We start from the raw sequence: 25886 nt of genomic DNA, 5'->3' as shown, positions 1-25886 counted from the left end.
AACCCGTGGGTGGCATCATCAAATAGCACTGGTCAACAAAAAAAAAACTTTTTTTCTGGCCTGGACTTTTGCAGCTGTTTTAGACTAATTTCAGGGCACTGATTCCAAATCTGATCTCAGATTTACTCTATCACATCTCATTTTATGCTATAGGCATACCCCATTTTCATTGATTTTACCCGAAATTAACTCTGTCACTTATGATTGCAAGTTGTTGCGAGTCAGTGACTGCTTTAGTGTTAAAATATGGTGCTGCATATTTATGTTTAGTGTGTTTATAATATAATTTTATGTAGATATCCACATTTATTTAATATTTTTCTTCTGCAGTTTTTATTGAAAATGCAATTTTTGATATCTCAAAAACCTGATGTGATAGACAAAAACTGATGCCAGATTTGGAATCAGCACCCCCCCCCCCAAAATTGCCTTAAACCCGTTGGAATACCTTATGCCAGAAAAAGTGTGTTGACCAGTGTATAATTATTAGACAATCGTTTCTCTCCACGAACATATACCACCGTGAATTAATACCACTGTTGTCTGTGAGCCGACTCTGGGCCAAATGCGAACGCCAGTCCGTCGACCTCGTGGCATTGCGGGCGACTGGTGTTGAATGACGTTGATCAAGACGGAGACAAAATAAAATGAAGAGGTTGACCAGCGGCCTCGTGAGCTTTCCCGCCCAATATTATTTGACATGATACAGGTTTTTGTTGGGTTAGAGCGCGTATTTTTAAAATGTTCATTTTTAGTTGAGAGTTGTTTGTTGGTGAGTCTAACAAATGTGTTAATGTGGTTAGTGTTAGCTTTGTTAAATACATTATCAGCCGATTGCTCGATTCTATTCCAGTAATCTGTAGAGACACCGTTACTCATTTTTAAGTGTAAGGACATTAGAGATTAAGAAATGTGCCTTAGTTCATTTCGACTATGCTGCATTCTCTCTTTTAGCAATAATTCACGAGCTTTATGTCGTATACGCGATCTCACCTCCCCAAAAACTTGTATTATGAATGATACTGGTCGCGAAAGCTTACGTGTTAAACACGATTACATTTTTCTTGATGATGTCGCATCGGCTGACGGAGCTTAAGTGAACATTTATTTCGTCACGGAGATACAAAAACAAAGTTTGTGATGCCTCAGAAGGCCGGAATACCACGACGCGCTCGGCTTTCGACAAACTCGCCCTCAAAATTCGACGCACGCGGAAACGGGAACACCATCCAGTTGCCAGTTGATCAATAAATATTGAATCGCTATCCTCATAAATAGATTTTTTTTTATCATTAAAAAAATAAGACACCTTTGCATAAACAACCAACGAGCCTCTCGTTATGCAAAAATAAAATAAACCGCGACGACGCGAGTTCCGAATGTAAACAGGACGGTGGATTTGCAGACACCGACAATGAAATGTCTTCCATATCTCATCGGGATCGTAGAGCTGCATGGACATCCAGGTCGTCGACGTCGACATCGCTTGCACATTTCCAGCGTGGGCAGCGTCCCGGTATAAAATGTGTGTGTGTGTGTATAAAAAAAGAGGTTCACAATACGTGCAGCACGAAGTCCGAACGCTTGAGTCGTGATCAAGAATAAATACAGAGGTTGGGAAAGGTGGCGCATTGCTTCGCACACCGCTCGACTCCGAACCCGGGGTGGCCAGAGCTCTATGTCCAGCCACGGCTAACGTCAGTGGCGAGTGAAGGCTGAACCGATCCTGGGTGCGCTCACGTAATCATCAAGCTGCGTTATCCAGCGTGGTGAAGTATGGTCAAACGAACCCCACGGCCGATACGGCGTGTGGAAGCCTTTGCTCAGAAGTAGCAGGAGTCACAACATCAGCAATGGCAGTGCCGTTTTAGGAATGTTTCGAGAGTTTCAATAATCCTGTGACGCGGCATAGACAAAACGCGATTAAGTTTATGTGTTGTGGGGGGCGGGGGGGCGTGGGCGAATGAGGGCCACTCCGATTAACCGGATCTCCTCACTACAGCCCTTCGACGACTTATCACCATTACGTGTGTTAAACTTCTTTCGGAGGTGCGGGAATGAGCGTAAGCTATTCGACTCAATGCGGCAAGTCCTCGCTTAACGCGCGTGCACGCAACCGCGTCTTCACTGTGACGCGCGGTTCTTTCATTTGGGGAATACTTCTTGCGCAACGCGGAACGCGCTCCGCTATAACGTGGGACCCCCCTGTTATAGTGCGGTGTCTGAGCTGTCGACGACGAACTACTTTCTTGAGCTGCGTGGCTGAGCGGTACGATACAGCACGCGGAATGATACAGTAACAGTTATTTGTCCAGCCATCTTGCACCGTGCGTCCGTACATCGTGTGCCTGCATCGCATGCCGCCAAACTTTATCGTTGCATTTATTTACGGGGAAATTGTTTTTGCCGAACGCGTTTTTCGCTCAGCGCGGCAACTTTTCAGGAACGCATCTACCGCATTGAACGAGGACCTTGTTGTAGTTGATATTTTTTGTAAATATCATCATGGCTATTCGCGTGTATTAAGTCTCGATGAAACGTTCGCACATTTGAAGCATGGATCCTGTATAGTCAACGGGTGCATCGCGAGTGTAATGGGGGACTCCACGCGTTTCATTGACGATTGGACGGGGTCACGTGAAGGGATTACACCGTGTACGAATCTAAAACATCTATTCGCTAAAACACCCTTACCCGATGCGTGTGCCATTTGCTGGAGGAGGGGGTGATAATCGATTAATCTTCTTGGTTATATCGGTAAAGTCACGTAGAAGGGAAGTAATAAAATAATAAAAATAAAACATAATAAATAAATAAATTATAAGATCAAATTCTCAGCGACGTTTCGGCCACAACGCAAGCAGCCGTCCTCTGGTGAAGACCAGGACGGCTGCTTGCGTTATGGCCGAAACGTCGTGAGAATTATTTTATTATGTTTTATTTTTATTATTTTATTACTTCCCTTCTACGTGACTTTACCGAAAGAACCAAGAAGATGAATCCCTGCAGTCACGAAAGCTTTAAATCGAAATCGATTAATCGTCACGCCCCTTACCATGCATTGAGACTCGGAATCAGGGTTCTTGGATCGCGCGGAATACGACAGCCGTAATTGACATCGTTTCATCGCACGTACAATTAATACCATCATCGATAAGGAAATAAATGCTGGCCAAGCAATGCCTGTTTTAAACCAGCAAATTATGTTTTGGTTCAGTTTAATAAACCATTGGGCTCATTGTCTTGCGAAAGAAGTCAGACAAAGAGGGATGATTTACATTTGCTGAACGTTCTTCTGGCCGAATTTGAGCGGAAAAAACACGCCAATACCTCCGGAGCGACGGCGTCATTCCAGATATCGCTCGCCATATCAGTGGCCACCATCGTAGAGTACAAACCCCTGACACCGACGTGGCGTGGCTTGGCCTCCGTCCTGCAGTAGATTGACAAAAGCGTGGTACAGTTTTAAAATATCCATTGCCAGAAAAAGGGTTAGAACTTTAGGGCTACGCATTCCGGTCGTTTCATAGAAATGTTTGTGCGAATCTGGTCCCAAAACACCAAAGGCCACATCACGGAGCAATTTGTACGCACACGAGTTAACTAAAATCCGCAGAGACGCAGATATCTACTCCTGCGCGTGCATTCAAATCCAAAAGAAGGCCCCCTTTGCGACAACTCTCCGAGAGAATGAATGCCCGAGTGCGACGTGACGTACAAAAGAAACGACGACCCCTGCCTGTGGGTCCACCCAACGGCACGAAATGTGTACGCCAAAGTCGAGAGGCCGATCGTGTGTAAAGTGTGGGTGACGCCCCAACGCTTCCAAGACGTCTGTCCGATGTGAAAAAATCGAGCAAAACACAAAAATACACCCCTCTGGAGCGACACTCTGGAGGTACTAGTTGGAGGCTCTCTCCATCAGCGAGAAATTACGAGCCTGCAACATTTATCCTCGACCGCGTCAAGATTATTACTGGCAGAGGCGACTTCCTCTCTCTAATCTCGCAAGGGATTCGTGCGTTCATTCACGAAGGCATTAAAACGCCGCGCGCGCGTGTGTGTGTGTGGCTAATGCCCAAGGTGTGTGCGATATTAAGTATAAATACTAAGACGTTAATGACCACAACGGCGCAGTGGCCGGAGATAGCCGAGCAAAATGCCCATGCATTTCTAAGGCAGTGGAGTGACTGTGTGAATGTGCGCGGCCAATGCCAACCATACACATATTGTATTTACACATGCGCACACATATACTGTATGTATATCTAAAAATCATGTATATATATAAAAAATAAATAGTAATAAAGCAATGATCAATACTAGTCACAACGAAGGAAGCGTTTAACGTCCGTTCGATCGTGAGCTGCCAAGGAATTTTACGAAAAATTTGGCAAAGAAATTACCCCGTGCCGAAGCTTGCCGCGAGTTGCATTGGTTGCAGAAAAGAAACATTCTCCAAAACCGCATCATTATCACCATCATCACTACCATCATCACCATCATCACCGCCATCGTCGTCGTCATCACTTTTGTCGGAGCGCGGCTGGGAGACTCGGGGCAACCGAGGAACTAAACAAAGGCAAGCTCATGCACCCCTTCCTCCCCCTCCTCCTCCTCCACGACTCCACCGCTAGAGCGCGAGCAGCGTGGGCGAGCTGAGCGAATCCGACGACTGCTCCCCGTTACTGCTGCCGGGCGCGCGCTGCTGCTGCTGCTGCTGCGGCGGCGGAGGCGCGTCGCCACCCGCCTGGTTCCCCTCGTCCTGGCCCGGACCTGCGCCCTGCAGCAAGAACGGGTGGTAACCCGAGGTGGACGGGAAGGGACCCCCCACAGACGTGGAGGTGCCCGCAGCCGTGGCGGCAGATGACGCGGACGAAGAGGGCCCGGCGATGGGCTCGAAGTCAAAGTAGTAGCTGCCTGAGATGTTTGCTCCGGCCGACGGCTCGGCACACTCCTGCTGCTGCTGCAGCTGTTGCAGCTGAGAGCCGAGCTGCAGTTCCCCCTCGCTCTTGGAGGAGGGGGGCGGCACGCACACGAGGTGCGCGGACGTGGCGAGGGCGCAGTCCTCCACGTCGTCTTCGTGCGCGATCTTGCAGAAGCCCTTGTGCGCCGCGAGCACGAGCTGCAGTCGCTCCTTCTCCTTGCTGAGCGTCTCGATCTCGGCACGGAGGCCCGTGCTGCGGTCCTCCAGCTCGTCCGTCTCCTGCGACCCGCACACGCAACGCAAGATGCGCACGGACAGGCACGCGCACGGAATGCGCAATGCTGCGCAGGCAAACGTTGCTGCTCCAACGTTAGCCTGCATCGCCCTCCTCCCGGGGCCCCCCGCCCGCCATCCCCCCCCCCCCAACCACCCGCCCCCGACAATAATGATCGGGCTGGTGGGGGGAAAGAGCCGGCGAATTCAATCGTTGTGGACACCGCAGCGTCACGCAGCGAAGGTTCAGCAGCAGAGGTGGCCATTCACAACCGTCACCGTCGTCGTCATCATTGCCACCACTGAGAGCGGCTCTGAGATGGGAGGGAGGAGGAGGAGACTTGGGGGGTGGGAGGGGGGAGGGAGATACGATGAATGACGGAGGGAGGGAGAGACGGGAGATGGTGGGGGAGAGGAGAAGCAAGATTGGCTCGGGAGAGAGAGAGTACACATCGAGGGGAAGCGGTCTATCAGACGATGTAATTGTGTGCGGGTTTGGGTGAGCGGTGGCACAGTGGTTAGCGCACTGCGCTGCGAAACCGGCCACTTGGATTCTATCCCTGGCCAGAGCTCACCCCTGTGGTGATTGTCTGAACAAGGTCTGGGCTTCCCCGAGGTCGGCTCAACCTAAAATCATTAGTACCTAGTTGCAATGTGTAAACATTAGCAGTGGGGAGACAAAGGCGGCCGGGATTGGTGCTAGCCACCCACCCCCTCGTGTGCCGTGCCGGCCTTCATAGGTGCTGATCGCTGACAGCACTTGCCCCAACATACTCTTAGTTCTTTCGGTAAAGTCACGTAGGTAAAAAATGAAATCAAAATTAATAAAAAAAATCACGACGTTTCGGAGGCAACACAAGCTTCCGTCTTCAGGTGAAACTGTCACAGCAAAATATATTGCCCCAACAGTTTGTTAATGCTATGCACGGGGGATATTCGTCTATAAATCAACCTCTTATTTTATCTGTGTAACGTCGCTTACATTTACTGTGTCAATAGTAAGGGAAGACGATATTGCACTTTTGAACCCAGATGGGCAAAACGACGTCGTAAAACAATACAATATACGATTGCACACTTGTCTAAATGAGTAGCGTGTCTTCTATAATAGGCCAGAAATGTGTGTAACGCACGTGACGTCACTCCACATGCCGCACCCCCCCCCACGTCATTAATAATTAAATAATCATGAGCGGGTGCATTTTCACACTCACGCGGAAGAAGGTCGAGTCTAGAGATATATTTTTTTCGCAAAGTCGCTTCAAATATGACGACGTTTCTTTACGGAAAGTGACGGTCAAAAACAAATCTACGCAGCAGCAGTGCTACATGCGTGCGTGACGTCACTGCAAAAGAGCCCCCCCCCTCCCCCCCGTCATTACTATCATAAGCAAGACATTTTTTTTAACGCAAATTCGCTTAAAATTTAACGTATCTTTATTGAAAGTTACTCAAGTAAATAACTATATGCAGACGTTTCTTTACGTAAATATTACAGCTTCCGTCCTAGGACGGGCAAAAGGCGAGTATCATTATTATTATTATAATACAGCTGTTGTGTAGAGCTCACGCAGCCCAGCCGCTCTCTCTCTCTCTTCTTCTCGAGGCTTAAGCCAATCTTCACTCTCCTTCAACTCCCTTGAGCCCTCTTATACTGACAGCCACGCGGTTGTCCGCCGATCACACACCCCCACAATCACGTCACACCCCACGTCACATCCCACACCCCACGTTACACCCCACGTCACAAATCCACGTCACATCCACGTCACATCCACGTCACACCCGACGTCACAATTCAACGTCACGCCCCAAGAGGTGTATGCCCAGGGCTCCATCCACCCAGGGGGTGCTGATGGTGCTCACAGTCAGCGCCACGAGTCGGCAGTCCATCCCCGGAGTTTCCCTGTTGTGGTGCCGCATTCCCCTTGCCACAACGGCACCTCTCCCAATTCCCGTACACACGAGGCAATGTCTTCATGAGGATTGCGTTTCACGACACTTGTACCAGATGTACATGTCTCTAGTACCGCCATGGAAAGGTTCCTGTAACGTGGTCAAAGATGTTAAACATTGCATGGGTTAGAGGACATCCCTGTCACTTATATGGGTATGTGGTATGTCGTGGTCTCTTGAGTTATTATTCTGTGAAACAAATACTCTTGGCTTGAGGTGAACAGGAAATGGCTCTGACTCCTGGCCATGCAGTTTCATTGCGTGGGCATTTCATGTCATCAAAACACTCCGTCTCCTCAGCTCTCCACGATAAAACAGGGCAGTTATGGAAAGGGTGGAGGAGTTCTCATACGTGGACGGAGTAATAATGACCATCTCCGGTTTGGCAGCAGGAGGGTTTAACTTCGAATCAGTCGAGTGGCTGGTGGCCATCGAACAAAAGCGGTGGTCGCCGCATCGCGCGGAGCTTTCAGATGCGCTCCTGCGGCCGTCTGGAACGCTCTTCCTTCCGATATTCGGAAGCCAAAGGGAGCTGCGCACTTTTAAATCATCTCGATTGAAAACGAATTTCTTTAGAACTGCTTTTTGTGTTAAGCTTGTTGACCTTCCCCCCGCACCTCCGATAAGCACGGCTACGTATGGTGCAAAAGAAGCTCAACGTACATAGACACGAGTGACGTTACCTTTCCAACAGCTGTGCAATCTTCTGTGGAAGCTGCCCGACCTATCGCTCCATAAAAAGCTCCGGGTCTTCTCAGCCACAGTTACACATTCACTAATACATTTATGCACAATTTTAACTTATTAAGGACATTCAGAGGCGTGGGAGAAAACGAAGGAAATCGGAGAGCCTTTGAGAATTCGAAAGCATATGAAGGATGGCCCTAACGCTTGTTTGTGTAGAGTGGAGGGACACCATTCCAGATAATCACTGGAACTGAGTGGACTTGCCAATGGTGTCAAGATCGGCCCCTGCAGAGGAGGCTTGTGAAGGAAGCTACTGGGCAGTTGAAAGCAGTCGCTCTCCAACAACAGAGGAGGGCAGAGGAGCGATGCTCACAACAATGATGGCACAGTATGAAGGAAAGTTGATGCATCTGCCAGCCATCTCAGTCAGTAAACCCACGGCACCTGGGTCTGTCCCGTGACCTCCTGTCAGCCAGCCTTCCACACTCCACATGGGCTTAAGGTGCACCTAACCTGGCACGAGCACTGTGGTGACACCACTGCTACACAGGTGGCGAATGTGGGTTGTCGTGCTCGTGTGTGTGTGTCTGCGTGAGTGTGTGTGTCTGCGTGTGTTTGTCTATGTGAGTGTGTCTGTGCGCGTGTGTCTGCGTGAGTGTGTGTGTCTGCCTGAGTGTGTCTGCGTGTGTGTCTGCGTGAGTGTGTGTGTCGGCGTGAGTGTGTCTGCGTGTGTGTCTGTGTATGTGAGTGTGTCTGTGTGAGTGTGTCTGCGTGAGTGTGTGTGTCTGTGCGCGTGTGTCTGTGTGAGTGTGTCTGTGTGTGTCTGCGTGAGTGTGTCTGTGTGTGTGAGTGTGTCTGTGCGCGTGTGTCTGTGTGTGTGTGTCTGTGTGTGTCTGTGTGAGTGTGTCTGCGTGAGTGTGTGTGTCTGTGCGCGTGTGTCTGTGTGAGTGTGTCTGTGTGTGTCTGCGTGAGCGTCTGCGTGTGTGTGTGCGTGAGTGAGTGCGTGAGTGAGTGTGTCTGCGTGAGTGAGTGTGTCTATGTGAGTGTGTGTGTCTGCATGAGTGTGTCTGCGTGAGTGTGTCTGCGTGTGTGTGTGTCTGCGTGAGTGTCTGCGTGTGTGTCTGCGTGAGTGTGTCTATGTGAGTGTGTCTGCGTGAGTGTGTCTGCGTGAGTGAGTGTGTCTGCATGTGTGTGTCTGCGTGAGTGTGTCTGCGTGAGTGTGTTTGTGTGAGTGTGTCTATGTGAGTGTGTCTGCGTGTGTGTGTCTGTCTGCGTGTGTGTGTCTGTGTGAGTGAGTGTGTCTGCGTGAGTGTGTCTGCGTGAGTGAGTGAGTGTGTCTGCGTGAGCGTGTCTGCGTGAGTGTGTCTGCGTGTGTGAGTGTGTCTCCTCACCGACTGTAGTCTGTCCGTCAACTCTCTCCGCCGGTTTCGGCAGCGCGCGGCCGCCTGTTTGTTCCGCTCGCGACGAACTCGGCGCCTTTCCGCCTCCTCCGCCGAGAGCTGCACAGGAGGGCGGCGAGATGTTAGCGGGGTGGTGATGATGGTGATGTTGGGTGATGGTGATGTTGGGGGGGTGGTGATGGTGATGTTGGGTGATGGTGATGTTGGGGTGGTGATGTGAGCGTGGCGATGGTAACATGAATGTGGTGATAATGTTGGGGTGGCGGTGAAGGTGATATTGGGGTGGTGATGATGGTGATGTTGGGTGATGGTGATGTTGGGGGGGTGGTGATGGTGATGTTGGGTGATGGTGATGTTGGGGTGGTGATGTGAGCGTGGCGATGGTAACATGAATGTGGTGATAATGTTGGGGTGGCGGTGAAGGTGATATTGGGGGGGTGGTGATGGTGATGTTGGGGTGGTGGTGATATTGGGGGGGTGGTGATGGTGATGTTGGGGTGGTGGTGATGTTGGGGGGGTGGTGATGGTGATGTTGGGGTGGTGGTGATGTTGGGGGGGGGGTAGTGGTGATGTTGGGGTGGTGGTGATGGTGTGGTGGTGGTAATGGGGGGGGGGGGGTGATGGTGATGTTGGGGGGGGGTGATGGTGATGGTGTGGTGGTGGTGATGTTGGGGGGGGGGTAGTGGTGATATTGGGGTGATGGTGATGGTGTGGTGGTGGTAATGGGGGTGGTGGTGATGGTGATGTTGTGGGGGTGGTGGTGATGGGGGGGTGAAGGTGATGTTGGGTGTTGGTGATGGCGACTTTGGAGTTGGGCACAATCTCTTGCCTCTAACAGTGGCGATAACGCGTCATTGTTGTTTATGCAAATTACATGCAAATATTTAGTTTTGGTCAATGAACAAACAAGAGAACAAAAAATATCGATGCTTGAATGGAATAGTGACCTGATGTTGACAATTCATCATTGCCACAGGAACGAGGGGGAGGATGGCTTTAGACGACTGGCACATCGAGTTGAGTTTTAGTCCAACCTCACAGCGCAACATACGACACACGGTCACCACTCCTCTCTCGCAAGACTGCGATTCGCAGACTGGTCTCGTCTGCACTAGTTTGACACTCAGGGGAGACAATGGTGCCTTGTGGATGTCGTCAACTCGCAAGGAAATTGAACAAATTCTGGACCATAGAGGCCGTCCATAAATGACGTCACGGCGATTTTGGACGATTTTTGACCCCCCCCCCCTCGTCACACGGCGTCACAAAAAGTCAGACCCCCCCCCCTCAAATATGACGTCACACAGCTCTGCCCCCCCCCCCCAAAAAAAAAAACATGCTTCAAATGGCTTTAAACTATTGTCATTGTAGTGCGTATTTAATGTGCCGCTGCACTCTGATGTTGTAGGAGAAAACATTTATTAAAAAGTCTATTTAATTCAGTAGAACGTGTTGTCTATATGTATTTAAAGTTGCGCATTTTGATGTGAAGTCACATTTCTCAAACCCCCCCTCCTCGTCACACATCGTCACAAATATCTGACCCCCCCCCCCTAGGTGCGTGACGTCATTTATGGACGGCCCCATAACGTCGAGGCACACAATCTCCCGCTCTTTTTTGAGCGATGTCACGCGAATCAGGAACGCGCGCGGTCACGCGGACCCGCTCGGTGTTTCGGTTTGATCACCCGCAGTGTTCACCGGCGAGGCCACTCGCCTTCGACCGCGAACCTCCACAAGGAGCGGCCAAACACGGGAATGGTTGCATACTCTTCTTGGTTCTTTCGGTAAAGTCACGTAGGTAAAAAAATAAAATTAAAAGTTAATAATGGAAATAAAATAAAATATCTTCTTGGTTCTTTCGGTAAAGTCACGTAGAAGGGAAGTAATAAAATAATAAAAATAAAACATAATAAAATAAAATAATTCTCACGACGTTTCGGCTACAACGCAAGCAGCCGTCTTCAGGTGAAGAATGAGACACTGCCAAGCTAGGAGCTAGGAGCTTGGCAGTGTCTCATTCTTCACCTGAAGACGGCTGCTTGCGTTGTAGCCGAAACGTCGTGAGAATTATTTTATTTTATTATGTTTTATTTTTATTATTTTATTACTTCCCTTCTACGTGACTTTACCGAAAGAACCAAGAAGATAGTCACTAATTGGCGTTTTGTTTACGTGACAAATCCCTTACTATTTACCGCACAAAACATTAGACAAATCACACCCTGGAAATGTGAACCGGTTCTCGTCATCCCGTCCCTTCGCCGTTCGCCGACTCACACTGACTGACCACCGTGGAGAAGTATGGCCAGGCAGTGACAGACATGGCCTCCGCCCAGCCACGGGACGACAAAGAAGCCGTGAACGATCGCGATTGTTGCTATTGCAGTCCCGAGCAATTAGCATGCCGTGATGCAGCATTGTCGAGCACTGTCGTAGGAGGGGGGTGCATTTGTATTAACTATGAGTCAGTGGACGGCGCTGCTAAACCGGGACTGCGTCTCAACTCACAGCACCACCCCCAGCCCAGACAATGAACCCGATCACCCCCCCCCTCCTTGTCCCTTTCCCACCCTTCCCTATCGTCTAGCCTCATTTGCCCCCCGCCGCCCCCCTGTTAAGGAGGAGATACCTTATAATTATTCACTGCTGTATACACTCCCCTAAACCCCTACCGAACCATTGCCGTCTCTAGATTTAAAGCTTTCGTGACTGCAGGGATTCATCTTCTTGGTTCTTTCGGTAAAGTCACGTAGAAAGGAAATAATAAAATAATAAAAATAAAACATAATAAAATCATTCTCACGACGTTTCGGCCACAACGCAAGCAGCCGTCCTCAGGTGACGAACAGGTCTGTCGGAAAGACAGCGTCTGGCCGAAACGTCGTGAGAATTATTTTATTATGTTTTATTTTTATTATTTTATTATTTCCCTTCTACGTGACTTTACCGAAAGAACAAAGAAGACATTGTCATCTCATAATGACCTCGCGATGCCACAATCCATCTGGCTCCTGGTCGCGAGCTAATTTCATCGCTCCATCTCCACGGTCGTGCGTCTTCCGCCGTCACGGGCTGCCACTCTGTCGTCGGTCTTGAGCGGCCACTGCCAGAGCCGGAGTCCACAACCCCAAACTTCTTTACTTTCCTTAACAGTCAAGAGGGTGACTCAAAGCAGTGCCGGATTAAGCTCGTGCGGGGCCGGTCGCATATGTTACAAAGGGGCCCTAAATAAAAAAAACACGTCAATATTAAACACACAAATGTTGTACTTGCATAGTAAAGTAATTGTATTTTTCCATTTGCTATACAGCCAGATAATACGACAAATCGATAACCTTAAACACCCAGTCGTCCGTAAAAGTTGAAGGCGGTATAGTACTATAGTAATAGAGCAAGTGCAGAATCACTGAACCGGAATTGATAGCTTGAAAGCATTTAGCGCGGGGCCCTTGAAAGTGCGGGGCCCATAGCATATGTAGCTACTTGTGCTACTAGGATAATTCAATCCGGCACTGACTCAAACAGTTGTTTGTTCTCCAATCCACTCGGTTTTCCTTCCTGCCTCTCAGCATCCAGGAGCCGCCAAGTCTCCCCCACTCCGAGCCTGCACCGTGATTGCTTTCGCTCGGCTCACGTTGTCCTGGGCCCTTGGTCGAGATGGCCCCCCACTCGCAAGGGTTCTCACTGCAGCAGCTAACAAGCCCCTCTGTATGGAGGAGGATCAGGCGTCACCCGCAGATCCGCCCGTGGTTCAACGGGCCTGGTGGAAGAGACTCGGCCACTCGCAGATCTCATCTTAGCAGGTGATGTCGCTTGCATTAAAAAAACACCCGTATCGTGTAACGTTTTGGGCTCCTAGCCCGTATTTCTCGCCCCACAACGGTACCTGTTATATTTGTTACTTTTAGAGTAACGGTGATTGCCAAATGTGTTGAGCCTCGAATTATAAGCGTATATAAAAAAACTAATTTACGAAGATGTTTTCCATTATGTGTGCTGATGACCTGGCAGAGACCATCTCTCTACACCCTGACAACCTCGATCGAATCGACTGCTCACTCACTCACGTTCTATTCTATTCTGTTTCGCATTTATATAGCGGCCTTAACGGGGCACTTTACAATGCACGCCGACGGTCAATCTACTTCGAGATGAGGTCCTCTCTGCGACTTTCACGAGAGTGGGTTCGCTTTACCTGCCCACGCTCGCCGGTGCAGGTTGGTGGAGGGGTACAGCAGCAGGGTGCGTTCAGTTATCACCATCGCTAGCCGGGGCCGGGATCGAACTCGGCTATATTGATATCTGACTCAGTGCACCCAACTCACTACGCTGCATTAAAAGGACGGCCTTTTAATGCAGACTCGATTCCTTGCAAAAGGTTTCTATTTGGCGTTCGAATATCTTAACACCTCCTGTTTAATTGCCACGAAGGCAAAATTCCTCTTATTATTTTTTATTACACAAACACCACAATTCCCCAACCGTACCACAGCCGAAAACTCGGATCCGAACCCAAATGCCCCCCCCTTCCCTCCGAATCCGCCCCCCCCCTCCTTCAGTGACGCCCTTCCCGGCCATCGCGAACCCTCCACGCAATGACGACGCTGCCCCACTGCCCAGCGCCGCGGTTCAAGTGACGATGACTCACTCGCTCACTCACTCACCGAACGCGCCTTCCGAATGAAAGCTTGGCGCACGGGCGATCGGACGAGACGCGCGCATTCCTGCGCCGTGACTGTGTGCCGATCGCACGTGTCGACCTCCACCCCCCCACCACGCCGCCACCACCACCGCATTGTAATCTTGGCCGCCGGTTTAATATAACACTGACGGGTAAATGATCGGGTGAGTTGTGACTGGTGATGCAAACAATGGGCCGTCGTTTTGTGTAGAATAGCGGCATTCGTAATAATCGACAATTATGTTAGCAGGATGAGCGCAACTGAGTCTCAAAGATATTTTTTTTTCGGTGGTGTCCCTGCTTACATTTGGGCATGAGGCCCAATGCCGTGGGTTTTTAATTTTTTTTAACTCACTCCGTCTGTTGTCGTATCCTTAAAAAACATAATTTAACTCAAATTTTACCCACTTTCCAATGTGCTATCGAGTGCAAACTTGGTATACTCGTGTCATACTAATGACAAGACTATATTTTATCATAAAAAATTAAAAATATATATTTTTAAACATTGTACACGCTTTTATTTAACTCACTGTCTATTGTATCCTCAAATCTTGTAACTCAATTTCAACCATCTTCCCAATATCGTATCGACTGCAAACTTGGTATAGCTATGTCATACTGATGACAATACTATATTCTATCATTAAAAATTTAAAACATATATTTTTAAACAATATTTTTGACGGGTCTAATTGTCCACGCTCAACTCACGTTGCCTATAAATCACCACGGTCCCGTACGCTATGACAAGCTGCGGGGCCACTTCCTGGAGTCGTGGAGTTCTGCCGTTACGAGTACGGTACATTTCATTAAAGCGTGTTTAAAAAAAAGTATTTTTAATATTTAGTTTTTTTCGATTTAAAGCTTTCGTGACTGCAGGGATTAATCTTCTTGGTTCTTTCGGTAAAGTTACGTAGAAGGGAAATAATAAAATAATAAAAATAAGACAATAAAAACATAATAAAAATAAAAAATAAAACATAATAAAAGAACAGGTCTGTCGGGAAGACAGCGTCTCATTCAGACGCTGTCTTCCCGACAGACCTGGTCTTCACCTGAGGACGGCTGCTTGTATTGTGGCCGAAACGTCGTGAGAATTATTTTATTATGTTTTATTTTTATTATTTTATTATTTCCCTTCTACGTGACTTTACCGAAAGAACCAAGAAGAAAAATATTTTGTTGCTTTCGGTGATTGACGGTGCGGTGCTCACGAGGCGACCGCGTGCGTGCCCCCCTGCTGTGCCCTGCAGCAGCAGCGGCGGCGGGCAACGGACATAACAAGAAGAGACATTTGTTGTTGTTGTTGTTGTTTCGAATAATTTAAGAAACTCAACGTTTCAAGAGCCGCGATGCAATGTGGTGGTGAGTTCCAGACGGTGGGGTCCTCAATAGCTGACGGCACGAAGCGGTGCCTTTAAAGATCCACAGGCTGCCGACCCCCGACCTTCAAGAACTTTCCCCGCACTGAGCCCCAACCTCACAAAGATCTAGAGAGCTAAGCATGTTCGAGTCTGGATAATGTTTGGATGGGCACCCACCATGCATAACATGTGCCGTGGGATTACGGGGCTACGCGTAATGCTATCCATGCAATTTAATTGGAGGGTGTAGGAGTTGCATTTTGATTTAAAGCTTTCGTGACTGGAGAAAATAAAAAAAAATCAAATTTTCTTGCTGTGGATTTCACACCTGATGACGATTGCTTGTGTTGCAGTCGAAACGTCGTGAGAATTTGTATTGTTTTATATTTATATTATTTTTTTATTTCCCTTCGACGTGACTTTACCGAAAGAACCAAGAATATGGGGTAGGGGTTATTTCTACATTTGCTGTTGGGGCTATGGTCTCGGGCAGAGTCTTGCTTTTTCACATCTCCATCATCAGCCATGATCAACCCACTGCTGGATGGAAAAATCGGAGGTTCTGCTGGTCGGCACTCAGGCTCCGGTGAAAACATTTGAGGGGATAGGGGGGGGGGGGATCAGGTATGGCGGTCGCAGACTCCAGGATTCAGTTTCCTACTCATCTAAAGAGCCTCGGCACAAAACTCGACCAGATTGTGTCGTTTGATCACCACGTGCAAGATATCGTCAGGTTCTGCAATTTTCATATCAGCGCTCAACGACACATTTGACCACAGCTGAGTCATGACATAGCCAACACGGTGGCGTGTAGCATCGCATCGGCAAGGCTCGATTATTGCAACTCACTACTCTACGGGACGTCTGGAAAAACAAAACATTAAACAAGCTGCAGCGTGTAGTAAATTCTTTGGCACGTGTCGCGACGGGGTACTGCAAGCTCTGATCATGTCTGTCCAGCACTCGCTCAGCTGCACTGGTTTCCGGTTACCAAACGAAATACATTTTAGGGTCACACTCGCTACACACAAAGTGCTCGCCACAAATGAACCACAATATCTTGCCGATCTCGTCAAGGAGCGTAAACCATCCCACGAACTCTGGTCATCCTAGCAGCGGCTTTGCCTTGCCATTGAACTAAGACGGTCACTGCATCGCGCTCTTTCAGATGCGCTTCTGCAGCGGTCTGGAACGCTCTTCCTTCCGATATTAGGAAGCCACTGGAGCTATGCACTTTTAAATAATCTAACTCAATTGTTTGGAACTGCTTTTTATGTTTAATTTGTTGTCCTTCCCCCTGCACCTCCGATGAGTGCAATTGGCTACATACTGTGCAAAAGTATGTCAATAAGCATACAAACATCTCTCAACGCTGTCGTGTAACAACAACAACATCGTACTCCCGGAAAAAACCACGCAGACCGAAAATTACCGATCAGCGGTAATCGAGAATCGAACCGTCTCGCTTTGCGTTGAGGTGGCACCACTTCGTGTCTCGTGGCTGAGCTGTAACTCAACTCGAGTAAGCGTTTGGGTGTCGCGAGACACGACGGACGTCGCGGTCGCGCTGGTGTCGAGTGGGATGCGGTGGCAGATTAATTACATCTCATAAATTAGTCACGGCAGCTCGTGCCGCAGGGTGGCATTTTTGGTGGTCGCGCTTAGAGTTGTCTCGGATATGGAAATGTAACCGCGATCGCGCGTACAGTCGGTGCGCACGCACGTACGTACGCACAGGTTGGACGCTGCACTGGAGAGAATGAAAAGCACAGCTGTGCAGCCGAGGAAGAAAGTTTTCAGTCAGTTCATATGAATAGTGATGCCAGGTAAGTGCGGCCTGGCACAGACCGTTTCTAGTCTCAGAACTTTATGATTGTTCTTTATGCTATTCTATGATAAAAAAAAAATCTATTCATTTTCTAAATCCCAATCTGTGTTGCTTGAAGTAAACACGTGACCTGAAGTTGTCATAAGTGAGAGACGCCAATTATGGTGTTGACCTTACGGCATTACGACATCTTACAAGGTCAGCCCGGCTAAGAGCGAGCAGCTCCTTGTGAAAAGCGAGCTTCATGGACCACTTGACGTGGAATGGCGCAGCACCGTTGAAGCTCTCATGGCAGTTTTCAAGTGGGCTGAGTCACTTTTCCTGGATCTCAATCTGGGCCCGCGTGCTTTTCAGTGGTCGACATTCTACCAAATGACCAGGTTTGCCCGGGACAGTCCCAGGTTCGTAAATGAGGATTTTGCCTTTGATTTAAAACACCTCTGACCTCAGGCTTGGCTCATGATAGGAGCAAAGGGACTGGGAAGTGGGCGGGGGCTACCTGGGCAGTGGGCGGTGCTAGCAGATGGGTGGGTGGAGCCTAAGGGAAGTGGGCGAGGCTAACATCTAAATAAGCCGGGGCCCTTCATTGATGGCTGACGGAGGGATGGCCCTGCCAGCTTAGACGTGTGCCCAGTTTGAACCTCCGAGAAACGTGGAATTGGCAAACGCGCACTCGACGACAGAACAGCCCAGTCCTCCCTCTCGTGCAAACAATACTCACGTCTTCATCCCTGCGCCTCCGTCCTCCCAGAGAGCGAGCCTCCAACCCCACCTGGTGGCCCTGGTGGCGAGCTCCACTGGGGCCTGGCTGCTGGGCCTGTTCCTCCTGCCAGCTGGGGCCAGGCGGGGCCGGATCCGGTTCCACATAAGCGGGCGGTGGGACGCGGGGGTATTGGTGCGACGAGGCAGAGGAGGTGATCACGGTCGACTGGACCATCCACTGGAGGTCCTGGCTGGTGGTGATGGCCGTCACGGTGGGGACGAACAAGCCTTGGCTTGTGCTGGGCACGTCCACGCTGTAGCCCTGAACGGGAGAGATGTCCATGTTAGATTGGTGCGAGGGAGAGGAGAAGGGTGGGAAGCATGGGTGGGAGCACGATGGCACGGCTAGAGTGATTCATATTATTTATTATTCATCATCAGAAAAAGTAACAAACGTGGGGAGAGGCCATTCGGTCTATCTTTCTCGTCTGGGCAGGAAATCACAGACCAGCTGGAAGTCAGCCAGAAACTGGACACGACTGCCTAAGTTCTGCGCTGCTACTAGGTGGGTGGGCGGGGGGGGGGTGAGTAACTTGTAATGTTTAACTCAAATTGAGTAATTTCTCAAACGTGGCAAATGTGGACAATGACATCAGCACACAATGGCCTACTCAAGGGATCTCTGACCTCTATAACGAGAGACAAACCACTGGGCCATGCCACCTGCCATGAAGATGCTGCTGAGGAATGATTTAATGATGCTGGTGTCGCTGCTTATTGGTTATCGACAGTGACTCCTCAATTTGCTTGCCAAGGAAGAATCACCAACATAATCATGTATTTATTTATCTTTCTTCGCGACTTTACCGAAAGAACCAAAGAGTAATTCCTGCAGTCACGAAAGCTCCAAATCAAGTATGATTAATTAATCCGTATTCTGAATGGACAGCCAAAACCACCAATACACAAGTTGTGCAAGATATGGGCACTGACAGGCAACTGCTGAAGACCATCATTAGCAGGAAGTGTTACTACCTAGGCCACATTGCCCGAAACGACCACAAATACCAGCTATTAAAGCAAATCCTGGAAGGAAAAATCGAAGGGAAAAAACGACCAGGACGGCCAAAAACGACATGGCTCAGTAACATCAAAACATGGCTACAATTAACAACAGCAGCACAAACTCTACACGCCGTGCTAGACCGGGACCAATATCATCGTGAAGTCGCACACGCCGTTAGGCAGCACTCAAGAAGAAGAAGAATTCTGAATCATTTACGTTGAAACTTTGCACACGCCTTCATAGTCAACGTCGCTCGCTCAAGCATTGTTTCACCTGCCACCACTTTACACGCTCCAGGTTTGCCAATGCACCTCTGATGAACACGCTTGGCTACGTATGATGCGAAAGAAATTCAACATACACAATGCACGGGCGATATCCACCTTTTCTGAAGTGGATATCGCAGTTGAGCGTTGGTGATTTGTATAACAACACGGACACAATCCAGCGCACGTGATCTGCTGGCATTTCCCTATTTTATTATTGAGCGTATTGACAATCTCACAACTCTACAACTAAAGATCAAAACCAATATATGATTTGAATGTACATGCGGGTGATAACGCGTGTGCAACAACTAGTGTTGTCAATATCGCAGTATCCTGCATTGACCAATGTTGGTATCAGTGTTCCGCCAGAATACATTATTCGCTTTAAATATGTGTCTACTCTGTAATAATATTACTACAGTAGATTCTCGATTATTCGCACAATTCAAAAATAATTCAAAATCGCCGATAATCCAAAAATATAAATTTTCCGCAAATCTCTATGCCAAGAAACACTCATATAGGTATAAATGATGTTTAAGGTGAGAAAATTGAGTCTGTTAATGAACAAAACTAAAATTGTAGTAAATAATGTATTGATCTTGTTTTATTGCAAAAGTCCAGAAGCCTCCCACCCACTAAGTAGATAGCGGAGCCACGCCAATCAACATCAAACTCCGCCCGCCGTTGTAAAGATATGGTAACCACTGTACTGTAGAGACGATCACGTGGATTTAGGATTAACCGGAGCAACATATTTGTTCGGTTGAAGCATGTGACTTGTAATAAAAACATTTTAAATCAACAATGTACAACTTGACTTAAAGCTTTCATGACTGCAGGAATTCATATTCTGTGGGTCTTTCGCTAAAGTCATGTAGATAGGTTACAAAAATAATAAAATAAACAAAAAAACTGCGACGTTTCGATCGCAACACAAGCATTCGTCATCAGGAAGAGGAAAATTTCCCGAATAATGTACAACTGTTTTGAGATGAAGGGGAAATCCACGAGTTATTAATTTATGTCAAAATCTCAGGTGCGCGGTTAATCTGCAACCCGGATAAAGCTCACGCGGAATAATCGAGTCTCCAGTACCATCATCCGCTCACTTTTTAATATCCTCCTCGGCTTACACCTTGCAACGCTCCTCTACAGCTTCATTTAACATCACTACCCCACCGCCGTGACACGCTTTGCAGGCCCCCCGGCTCTGCAATCTTCGTACCCGCGTCCACCAAGGCTCCCCTGGTGTTTGTGTGCGCCTTTTTTCTGTTTCCCGTGCTTTCCCCCCTCTCCTTTAGCCTGAGTCGACGTACACATTGGGGGCCACCCAATGCCACTTGGTCTAGGCCGTTCCCAGATATGCGCCTCCGACGCTGCCGCCGCTGCTGTCTTCAGTAACTTAAACGCGCTCCCGGCCTCGATTAGTTGGCCCCTACCCCAGCGAGTGGCGCTTCTCAAGCCACTGGCTCCCATTCGGAACCTCAACTCTGCATCATTGAACACAAATCTCACGTGCATCCATTCCGTTCGTGCACCGGGTCATCTACGGATGGCGATTCCCCCCCAAAAAACTGGTTCTAACAAAGCCTTTAATTTGTTTTTACAACGCAATTATTTCTGGATTAATACAGCACTAATGAGTATAGGAATTAAATTAAAACAATGTTTTACTATACTGTATACCGTAGATACAGAAACAGAATAAACATTAACTGAAGGATCTGAATAGTTTGTGATAGCTGAATGTCTATTATACTTTAGGATACCACCATGTAAATAGTATGTTGAAAAAAAAAACAATAAAAGTACTCACATAATCACCAATAAATAATCAGAATTTACACAGAATAAACAAATCAATGAATAGTAGCAATCCACAACTGGAACAATGCTCTTTAAACCTAACTAATAAATAACTCACGTACTAATCACCTCAGCTACAGATTACTGCACAACAGTCTCTTTGAGCAACAAGGAGCAATAATTTGTTGACTTTTAAAATTTCAAATCCCAACATTTCGAATCAATCGTGGGCATGGAGTCGCCTCTCCGTGCCGCCACCAAAACAGAATCGATTCCAGACCGCTCCTAGCCACGGCATGCGGGAATCGATTCCTCTGGGATCGATTCCCCCCCCACCCACCCACCCCCCGTGTCATCTCCGCACGCGACCCCCCCTCGTTGACTTTCGCATCAACAACCACCACCCACCACCACCCACCACCACCACCCACCACCACCACCCCCACCACCACCCACCACCACCACCACCACCCACCACCACCCACCCCCACCACCACCCACCACCACCCACCACCACCACCACCCACCACCACCACCACCCACCACCACCACCACCACCCACCCACCACCACCCCACCACCACCCACCACCACCACCCACCACCACCACCACCCACCACCACCACCACCACCACCCACCACCACCACCCACCACCCACCACCACCACCCCCACCACCACCACCACCACCCACCACCACCCACCACCACCACCCCCACCACCCACCACCACCACCCACCCACCACCACCCACCACCACCCACCACCACCACCCACCACCACCACCACCCACCACCACCACCACCCACCCCCACCACCACCACCACCACCCACCACCACCACCCCCACCACCAGCCACCACCACCACCCCCACCACCACCACCACCACCCACCACCACCACCACCACCACCCACCACCACCACCCCCACCACCAGCCACCACCACCACCCCCACCACCACCACCACCACCCACCACCACCACCACCACCACCACCCACCAGCACCACCCCCACCACCAGCCACCACCACCACCCCCACCACCACCACCACCCCCACCACCACCCACCACCACCACCACCCACCACCACCACCCCCACCACCAGCCACCACCACCACCCCCACCACCACCACCACCCACCACCACCCACCACCACCACCCCCACCACCACCCACCACCCACCACCACCACCCCAACTTCACCACCACATCGGTTCGCAACGCACGCGATGTGACCGCGCAGGTGATCACGAGCGGAGGGAGCGGTGGCGCGGTGGTTAGCTCACTGCGCCGTGAAGCCGGCACCAATCAGTTCGAGCGGTAGCGGGATTCGTTTCGATTGGGCGACCGAACATTTGAACGGGTCCTCGATTTTTGACCGCCTTCGCTTGAGCAGTGCGGGGAAGTTGTTGGGTACCCCCTATAGCCCACACGGTGTGTGTGTGTGGGGGGCTGCAGTGAGTTGACAATATCGTCTGTGCATTGTTATTAAACACACTGAAGAGTGGTGATAATTGCAAGCACGGCACTTACAGCCTCGCTCTAATTCGTAAGACGTCACAACGACGGCCCGGCAAGAGGGATGTTTGTCCAGCTCGTGTTTTGAAACAAAGAGTTGCTTCTCGTTAGTGGGCGCCATGGTGGCTAGGAGATGTTACCTATCTCGCCTGGTGTACAGGAGGTCGTGGATTCGATCCTGACGCCTGCTATATATTTGGAGTTTGCGTGTCTCTCTCTCTCTCATCATCATCACAGTGGCTCGGAGATGTTACCTACCTCGCCTGGTGTACAGGAGCTCGTGGGTTCGATCCTGACGCCTGCTGTGTATTTGGAGTTTGTGGTGTCTCTCTCCTGGTGGTCGCCTGGATTTTTCTCCGGGTCCTCCGGTTTTCCCCTCCACATTTAGAATCAACGTCACGCGTTTGGAGTATTTGGCCTCTTTAACAGCTTCACATAAGCCACTTCGTTGAGCTATCATTCGAAAAAGAGCGATATAGTTCAGTGGATCTTACATGGTACAATTAAAAAAGAAATAGTTTCGTTTGGAAGCAACCAGACAACCCGGAGAAAACGTCACAATGACCTCACGAGCGCTGCCATCTGCTGGTCATCTCACAACCCCCAAATGCAGCCTACAGTGCCTGGCGAGCCCTTAATGGTCACCCGTGTAATCGATAACCTGCCTCATCCTAAGTATTGACAATCGTCAATACTTGAATACGCATTCAATGTCTCATCCTCAGCCGTCCTCGATCCGCACGTTGGCCGCACCAGGGGCAATCCTTGTCCCACTGACTTCTGTCTTCTGCTATCCTCACTGTCTGTCCCAGCGTGAGCCTCGTGCGTGCTTTGATGTCATCCACCCGCTGTCATCCTCGCGCACGTGAGCCGGGTGTTGTGCCTTGCATGATCTTCTGGGGCGTACTCAATGTGGTTGGTTTGTCGGAAGAGCGGACGGCACATTTGGGGGGTTCCGAGCGTGGCAGTTTCACGAATCTCGACGTGATTCACCAGCCCAGAGAACACCCAGCGTCGTCTTCGCCTCCGTGCTCACACTCGCATCCACACCTTGCAACCTATTACTGTGGCCCCCGAATTGTGTGCTCGTGCATACAAATATGGGGTTGACCTTGTGACCCTGATTAACGTTAAGTTATGCTCTTTCGGCTCTACATACGCGTGCACGGCGGTCACTACATTTACACCCCGCGGCAAGATTTCACGTTCAATGGCCCTAATTAAGACGAGACGCTTCGTCTCAATGTTTACACATCCGCACTCCTCTCGTACCCTGAGATCGCATTCATTAGCTACGAGCGGGATTGTGTTCGCGCTGCCTTAAGTGCGAGCAACAACCACTGCACATTCACGAGACCGCCACATTTTTAGCCCCCCCACCCCCCCACCAATTGTCTAAGTCTCTCCACGTGCCTTTGTCTCTGTGTGGGTGTCTCTCTCACCGTCTCTCGGTGTCCCCCGTCTCTACGCGCCCACGCTGCGTCTCTCGGTGTCAACATCTCATCTCGTCGCGTCTCCCTGTCTTTCCGTCCGTCTGCCTTTCTCCGTGCTCTCCGTGTCTCTCTCCGTGTCCTTCTCCGGCGCAACTAAGTCGGTGTCCCCCTCTGTGTCTCCGTGCGTAATATACCAACAAAGATAAAGACAAAGATCCCCCGTATAGACTTAACAGACTGTAGGGGCAAGTGCTGTTAGCGAGCACCTATGAAGGCCGGAACGGTACACGAGGGGGTGGGTGGCCAGCATCACGCCCTACCGCCTTTGTCTCCCCAGTGGCGATGTTTACACACCGCACCAGGTACTCATTTAAGGCTGAGTCGACCTAGGGGAGGCCCAGGACCGGTTCAGATAATCGTCACTGGTGTTGGCCGTGAGCGGGAATCGAACCCGAGTCGCCAGGTTCATAGCGCAGCGCGCTAACCGCTACACTACCGCTCCGCAAATATACCAACACACGCACACGCACGTGCACGCGCTCGCACGAGTCACCATAAGCGGCTCCTCTGGGAGACGAGGAGATGGCGGTGTGTGTCACGCATGAATCATAGAGCGCAACTCTTAGTAACACAACAGCGTGGCTACTGACTCATCAATCAGGCCCGGCCGCGCTCTGCGCGCGCGCACGCGGCCACATGGAGGAGTCTCGGCGTCTCGAGACCGCGGCGAGGCGTCTCCGCTGCCTTGCCCCCCCCCCCCGGAGTTCCATAGCCATGCGCGTGGTACGCGTGTGTGCCGAGTGCGGTGAATGTACGTGAGGCCCAGACACCATGTGTGTGAACGGATGTAGGCATTAATGAATGTGTGAGTGCGTGCATGAATGAGCGTGTGTAAATATCGTGTGTTTGAATGTACAGCGGATAAGAAGGTGTGTAATGTAACGTGTGTGTGAGATTGTCTTTGGGGAGCGGTGGTGCAGCGGTTAGCGCGCTGCGCTCCGAACCTGGCCCTACCCGAGTTCGATTCCCGCTCACGACCAACACCAATGACGATTATTTGGACCGGTCCTGAATCTTCCCTCGGTCGACTCAGCCTCAAATAAGTACCGGGTATACCTGGTGCGGTGTGTAAGCCTAGTGCGGTGTGTGGGGAGACTAAGGCGGTCGGGCGACGTTCTGGCCACCCACCCCTCGTTTATCGTGTTACTCGCTCACATAATTTGCCCCAACAGTCTGTTAAAGCTATACGGGTGTGTATGAATGATGAACACGTGTGTGTGTGTGTGTATTTTGTACGTGTGAATGAATGTAAGTATGTGTCTGCTGTACATACGAATGAACCTGGAATATATGTTGTACCTATGTGATTTAATAAACGTGTGTGTGAATAGGTATTTATACCAGCTCCCTAAATTCTGTTTCCGACCATAGCTCTCAGTGACAAGTAATATTCACGCTGATTCGGGTGTGTGTCTAAACGTATATGAGTGTATATACACATGTATATTAACGCGTTGTATACATCCTGGACTTCTTTCGCACCGTACCTATCCAACCGTGATAATATGAGAGAAAACCCAACAGCATCATCACTTACTCCGCTTACATGCGAGTCCAACGTTCAATCAATCCACGTTCACACCCCGTAGTAGGTGAATTCACTCACCTGGCAGGTGCTTGCAGGGCTTGTCATCTGGTACAGGGGATCCAGCCAGGTCGGTAGAGGAGGAGGAAGAGGCGTTTCTGTTGCCGACGATTGGCTGCTGCCCGACTCCCTCTCCTCCTCCTCTTCCTCCTCCTCCTCGTGGTACATAGTCCAACACGTCCCGTCTTCCCTGGGAGGATGGCTGGCCCGGCCGAATTTGGCCGGGCCGGCTCAACGGACTTGACTCTCTGGCTTCGCGTGAGCTGGGCTTGAACGCCTCGAACACCTCTCGTATACAAAAAAAAAAACCTCTCTATCCGCGCCTCC

The 25886-nt window shown here is 49.9% G+C and overlaps 1 protein-coding gene across 1 annotated transcript; it reads right to left on the bottom strand.

The window, feature by feature from the left end:
- Positions 1-2963: 2963 nt before the first annotated feature.
- On the bottom strand, positions 2964-25886 carry LOC133352682 (fos-related antigen 2-like). The gene is made up of 4 exons (XM_061568488.1): positions 25581-25886; positions 17844-18146; positions 9235-9342; positions 2964-5206 (listed from the first exon to the last, which is right to left on the bottom strand). The coding sequence occupies exons 1-4, from the start codon at positions 25725-25727 to the stop codon at positions 4634-4636; spliced, it is 1131 nt and encodes a 376-aa protein (XP_061424472.1). The 5' UTR covers positions 25728-25886; the 3' UTR covers positions 2964-4633.

This window comes from Lethenteron reissneri, chromosome 41 (assembly GCF_015708825.2).
Source record: "Lethenteron reissneri isolate LAM-NWPU_2019-01 chromosome 41, ASM1570882v1, whole genome shotgun sequence".
NCBI lineage: Eukaryota > Metazoa > Chordata > Hyperoartia > Petromyzontiformes > Petromyzontidae > Lethenteron > Lethenteron reissneri.
Note: the sequence above shows the minus strand (reverse complement) of the source record. Positions and strands in the feature narration are given on the sequence as shown.

Bases quoted from the DNA above. Each gene is read 5' to 3' on its own strand.
- LOC133352682 (XM_061568488.1), bottom strand. From the start codon at position 25,727: ATGTACCACGAGGAGGAGGAGGAAGAGGAGGAGGAGAGGGAGTCGGGC. The intron at 18,147-25,580 runs GTGAGTGAATTC...TCTCCCGTTCAG, and splicing joins GCCCTGCAAGCACCTGCCAG to GGCTACAGCGTGGACGTGCC. The intron at 5,207-9,234 runs GTGAGGAGACAC...TGCGGGTCGCAG, and splicing joins TGACGGACAGACTACAGTCG to GAGACGGACGAGCTGGAGGA.